This window comes from Lipotes vexillifer, unplaced genomic scaffold (assembly GCF_000442215.2).
Source record: "Lipotes vexillifer unplaced genomic scaffold, Lipotes_vexillifer_v1.1 scaffold419, whole genome shotgun sequence".
NCBI lineage: Eukaryota > Metazoa > Chordata > Mammalia > Artiodactyla > Lipotidae > Lipotes > Lipotes vexillifer.
In genome coordinates, this window is record NW_006786333.1 from 2,155,626 (window position 1) to 2,161,908 (window position 6,283).

General features: G+C 36.8%; 1 protein-coding gene across 1 annotated transcript in view; it reads right to left on the minus strand.

Annotated features, from left to right (window-relative positions):
* Positions 1-3,402: 3,402 nt before the first annotated feature.
* Positions 3,403-6,283, minus strand: part of ST6GALNAC3 (ST6 N-acetylgalactosaminide alpha-2,6-sialyltransferase 3) — a 591,033-nt gene continuing 588,152 nt past the window's right edge. The window contains exon 5 of the mRNA XM_007458723.1: positions 3,403-5,729. Coding sequence (XP_007458785.1) covers positions 5,543-5,729 — 187 coding nt within the window. The 3' untranslated portion in view covers positions 3,403-5,542. The remainder of the gene's footprint in view (positions 5,730-6,283) is intronic.

Genomic DNA, 6,283 nt, shown 5'->3' on the forward strand with positions numbered 1-6,283 from the left:
AAAGTTGTGTGAATTTGGAAAAATGAGTGAAGCATAAAATATAGTGTATGTAATAGAAATGGGTTTTACTCAGTAGCAATGACAACAAAGTTAAACACAGGGAAATGAGTGCTTTGTAGGTTAGGTAACAAGGAACCATGAAATGCCCTGCTTTTGGTCCCTTTGGAGTTTCTTAGAAGAAGCTGCTCACTATGTAGGCAAATATATGAATTTAGCAGTTGGTTATTTTATTTGTCAAGATGTTCTTCATTTTTTTTGAAAGTGAACTTCTATTTTTCTGAAGTCTCCAAGGCAGGAAAAAAAGGAGACATATCTGTGGAGAAAGAAGAGCTTTTTACTCCATAAACAAATTGTGCCTATTCTGAAAAGAAAAAAAAAAAGTAGAGAACTAAAAAAAAATGACGTTTTCTGCAATGTTACAATGCCCAAAGACAGTTCTGATTTGATGCCTTAGCAATTTACAAGGAATTTTACTCTAGTGGTTTCTATAAGATTCAGCAAAAACAAGGAACAGGACAATATGCTCTCTGAGCCACAAGAGCCTTTTCAGAACCTAGTGCATATATTTCAAAATTCTCCTCTTCTAACAGTATCACATGATGGGTTGTAAAGAAAAAGCCCTTTCAATCTTCATGGTGATTGAGTCCTGTGGGGCATTTGATTTACCTTCCAGAGAGTATGTGGGCTCAAAATCACGTGTAGTACAAACATGAGCACGATACCAAAGGTAACATTTCACCTACCAGTACAGATGAATTATTTCACTAACCCATGCAGCTGAATTGGTTCCAGGACGAGGACAGTTAGGCTCTGGGGATAATTCAACAATGGGACCTGCCAGTTACACCAGGCAACCTCCATACTCAAGAGCTCTTAGGACTATCAGTGGCTTCATCATCCTCAATAACAAAAGAAGAAACTGACTTTTACATACTTTAAACGAATCCTAGAATCTTATGATAATCGAACATGGCCCAGTATAAGCAACAAACATAGACGATAGAGCATATCAACAATTACTGAGATATTACTTCAATTATGCAAATATTTCTATACTTTAGTATAGAAATTTCTCAGATCATGAGTAGAATCAACATTAACTGGAGCTCTTGGTTTCCAGGAATAGACTCTTCCAATGAGTCACTTACGCATTTTCCAGCTACTCTTCTGTGCTAAAACGAACAACGTAGTGGAAAAAGTATGAAAAAAGGAGACATGAGATAAGAATTTAAGTCTCAGTACTTCCATTAGTCTGTTTTATAGCCACCGGCAAGTCACTTCACCTCTACCGGTCAATTTCCTGAACTCCAAGATGCAGGAGTTGGATTGTTTGGTCACTGAAGCCCCTTGTAGTTTTACAAGTCAAGACAATTTACAAAGGCTAGCACTGGCTCCTTCAGTCATGGGATCTATGTAAACTATTAAAATGATGAGGTCTTGCCTCTTAAAACTACAGTTAAGGGAAAAGCATTTTTCCCTCTTGGCCCTGGGACTATAAATCATTTATTGTGCTAAGACATGCAAACAACTGACACTGGACAACAGAGTTTGTTCTTTGCATTTGACATGCCACATTAAACACTAGATGGGTACTCTGTTTAAAAAAAAAGGTGAGCCATCTGATTATATTTTCTCGCTTATTGAAATTAAACTGAGCTTATAATTAACATCCAATTAACAGCACCAGTTGACGTACTTTAGTGTTGTTTTTTTCCTGAGGAAGTCATTCTCTTCTAGTGGCTTTATACTTCTGGAAAGGTCAGCAAAGTCCCCAATTCAGACTCTTGCTCCCACATCAGCTGATTCATTCCAAATCCTCAAAGAGCAATCTCCTTATATAATTTTCTCTTTTCCACAGTGGTCACAGTTCTCTAGCCATATAATAAAAATCATGCAAATCTGAGTTTGCTTACGGCAAAGACAGGCTTCTTTGAATAGGGGGACCAATGTTCATTCACATCAGTGTGAATAGAGCTTGATGTGTTGTTTTTCGATGTGACTTTAGCTGAGCTGCAATCAGCAGAGGCTACGATACAGATTGCTATACTTCCAGGTCTGATTTGTGACAACTGTGGCGTCTAATTGTGTCCTCACTTCTAGATTTAGCAGCTTCTCCAGCTTTATTCTTTTGGCCAGCCACTGAATATGATTTTATGTACTCTTAGCAATCAGTACATTTAATCTGGATTTTCTTTCTTATTCAGGATTCAAAATGTAACCCCACAAATTTCAGATAAAGTCTAAAACAGATTTTCTGTGATTTATACACATCAGTGAGAAATATAGGATTGCATGTATATCTTTATACACACACACACACACACACACACACACACAGGGACTCTATGTGCATACATACAAATGTCCTCCCAAATTGTTTTTTCTTTGATAGGTTTGATAACAATGTAAAATCATATATTCTAAAAGGTTTCTAATTCACATTACCATCATAACAATATAAATAATTAGTACTTATCACTAGGCTAACTTAGAAAGGATTCAAACATTCATTTTAAAACCGCTTTAAAATTTTCTTGCTTTTTATCAAGGATTCTGCAGAATTAAAAATAATGTTTACTTTATTATCTTTAGCTTGCATATTTTTAGGTTGATTTCAGAAAATTGTGGCCATTTTCCACAGTCCATTTGCCTAGAGCCTTGGATGCTATTGAAATATTTTTATTTTTCACAGATATTACTTAACTTCTGGGATGTATACATATCAGTGATGAATGAGTTAAATTTTCCAATGTTTAGGTGCTGGATGAAATCTCTTTCAGTTGCTAGAAAATGGACCAGAAATTTGCCCTACAAAGGTCTCTCCTTGAATTGCTCCTTTACCATTCTCTTCTCTATCAGTAAATCTTAGATAGAAAGTTTCTCAACATGGGAGAAAGTAGACTTTAAATTTCCACTTTATATTTCCACATTAGGAAGCTGAGGGTAAAGAAGAACAGGAAATGGAAGCAGAGAACATTAAGAATGCAGAGAAAAATAAGTCATGTGATTCTATCAAAATGATGATGACACTGGGAGTCATTCAATTAGGTCTCCATGTTAAGAATAATCTGGTTTTTGTTTCCCAATTTTAGAAAAAAAAAGAGATGAGACAACAATAAAAAGTGTAGAGTTGGGGTTTCGTTAAGGAAAAAAAGGGAAGGGAGGGGAGGGGAGGCCCCCCTTACCACTCCAAAGGAATCACTGCCTATTCTACACACACCTACTGTCATAGAGTGAGGGATGCAGGGCTCTGCAAAAGTCTCCATCAGAGAGCGCGACAGTGAATTAGGAGAGCAAGGATGTTTTCCAAAGTTTCTCATTAGTAAGGGCTAAAACAAATAGGGTTGGTCCTCCATTTACCAGGAAACTAAGTAAATTACATTATGTCATTCCCTGAAACACTCTGATAACCAAGCTTCCTTTTTATTTAAAAGTGGAACTTCTGTATCACAACAGGGGGAAAAAACAGTCTGTATTACAATTTTGACATTTTCATCTGTTTATTTTTCTTTAAGTGGGCATTTCTATCCATCATTAGCTCACAAAAACTAGCATACGCAGAACTGAAAATCACATAAGGAAGCAACAAAAGAATAACAACGATAATAGTTCCAACAATGTAAGTGGCACTTGGTCATTTTTATGGATGTGAATATTGAGGTATTGAAATGGTAGAAAAGAGCAGGAAAGAGGCTTTTGTCCAAGATGGACCATTTTAAAGGTAGCCTATCATGGGACTTAGCACTGGTAGAGACCTGGAAAGGGCTCCCAAGGTGAAATGCATCATCACTTCCAGCCTCCAAAACAGGCTGTAAGTTAAGCCCAGCTTTTGTCTTTTGAATCATTGGTAAGGATGTTTTTGGTCTCTCAGCTACTCTCTCAGCAAATCAACCCTCTAAAATTTAATGAGCAATGAATATATGGAGAACAAAGTAATCTTAAAATGGGGACGAGAAACTGTATTTCTTTGCTTTTATTTCTTCCTGTTGTCTCTGCTACCTCATCTTTTCCCCACCTAAATAGAGCCACGAAAAAAAAAAATCAAAAGTACTTTTGTTCACAGGATTCCTACTTTATGGCCAGGGCCATCCTTGGGATACTTTTTGCATAATCCTGATATAATGCATTGTACTTGGCACTGAAATCAATTGGTTACTAGTCTACATAAACTCTATTCTATACGAATATTAGGAAGGGGAGCAATCTGGAATATATCGTAGCAATTAACAAATTAGAGATCATCTGCTAATATGTCAGAATGCATAGGCAATAGCCTGATGGGGTGGTCACGGGCATCACATGGGACAGCATATGTGAAAGGACTCTACATGACAAAGCAATTTGGACATCAAGATCATTATTATTGTTGTTATTATGGTATAGCAACTGATACAGTTTGGGGAAAATAAACCCCAAGAAGGCAAAAGCTCTGGTCAGATTAAATACAAGGAATCATTTCCTCTCCATGTCTAACAGTTGGCACTTGGCAATGATAATGAAATGTATGGAGAGTCACATCTTGGGCCTATAAAATAGAAATTTGAATATACAAATATATATTATGAAGTATGGTAGGATACAAATTGATGTAAAAATATGCTTTGCTTTCCCTGTTTCATGATTTTAAAAAGCATAAAATTTTGTGTTGTTGGATGTTGAAGCAGAGTTAGTAAACCCTTTTGGTTACGTTTCAAGAATGTTTTCACAGTCTATGTTACTACAGTGTTGGTATCTTACTTGTTGAATAGCTTTCTGAAATATTTAGCACTCAACCAAAAATAACTAAACATTAATACAGATCATTCTAGTAATATGTTTAGTTATATTTTGGGGGGTAGTAAGAATGGAGTGATGAGAGTAGAAATTCAAAAAGATTTGCTAGTTAGCCCATTTTGAATGAAGTGTTTGAGATAGTCAAGTAATCCTGGTGGGTAGGATGTCCATATCTTCCTTGTGAATTAGGAAATGGCCTGAGGCTTTAGCTGTAGGAGGTACTGTAGGAAGATGGTAAGTCAGGAAGAGATTCCTTTCCTGCCCCCAGGCCAACTAGTTACTGTGGCAAGACCCTTGTACCCAGAAAGCATTTCTTGGGTCAGTGTTTGACAATCAACCATTCTTCAAGATGGTGGAGCTGCTCAGGTTCAACAGACAGCAGAGTCAATAACCTTGCCTCATGAGACCAAATCCCAGGGCTTTTGGAAGTTACTCACTGTCCAAGAATCCTGGGCAACTATCTTGAAGGATAATCTTCCCATTTCTTAGGTCACTCTTGTGATGTTACTGGCCTTTATTTCAATTCCAGTTAGATTATAAAGTGCAGTATGAAATGTTGAACCTTCAGAAAGGACGTAATGAGCACAACTACCCTCCACGAAATCCCAAGTTCAAACTACTGGCAGAATCACCGTCCATATCTGAGAATGTACAGAAACTTGATCATCATTGTTGTTGCCTTTATCATCACCAGCATCAGCACCATTAGCATCACAGTTGCAGTATCATGATCATGTCAAGTGGTGTGGCAAGGTCAGAAAAGCCAACATCAAGACACTGTCCAGTTTGGGTGTGTAAATATTATCCTGTGTTTCTTGGCCCATTTAGCAAACACTTTCTTTTCAGTGATAAACCTATGCCCCCCATATGGGGCGTGTTCATGAAGAAAATATTCATCACATTCGTCTCTTCCTTGTTCATAGTAATGGTAGGGGACTTTTCTATACCCTTCTGTCCTAGAAAAGAAATAAAGAAAAGGAGAGAAAGACTGAGATGAAGAATGAAGTATTCATTTACAAGACTCCATTATGTGCCCAGTAAATGCATTTACTTGCAAACCCATGCATGATTCTTGTCCATGAACTCACTTAAAAGCTATTATACAGAAAAGCTTTTAGGAAGACATACCAGATCCTTAGTGCTTTAATAAATCAAATAAAATTTATATATCACACCAATTACATGCGAAAATATAGCTATCCTTTGAAGGAGGAAATGGTGTATAATGGAAACAAACTTCGGATAACCTGATTGCTCTTGCAGAGCTTGAAGAAGCTTAGTGATTTTTCAGAGTAAGATATTTGGTTCATCTGTGCTCCATTATGCTTATAGTTAGGGTAGAAATATTTGATTATGAAGATTTTGGCTTAGTTACCATTTTGACAATATGATTAAAACGCTCTCTGAATTATATTGTGCCAATCGTTGGTAGGGAAATATATTTCATTACCTTCATGAAGCATGGAACGTTTGTTTTATTATCTACTTAGAAACTATCCCACCAGCAGGA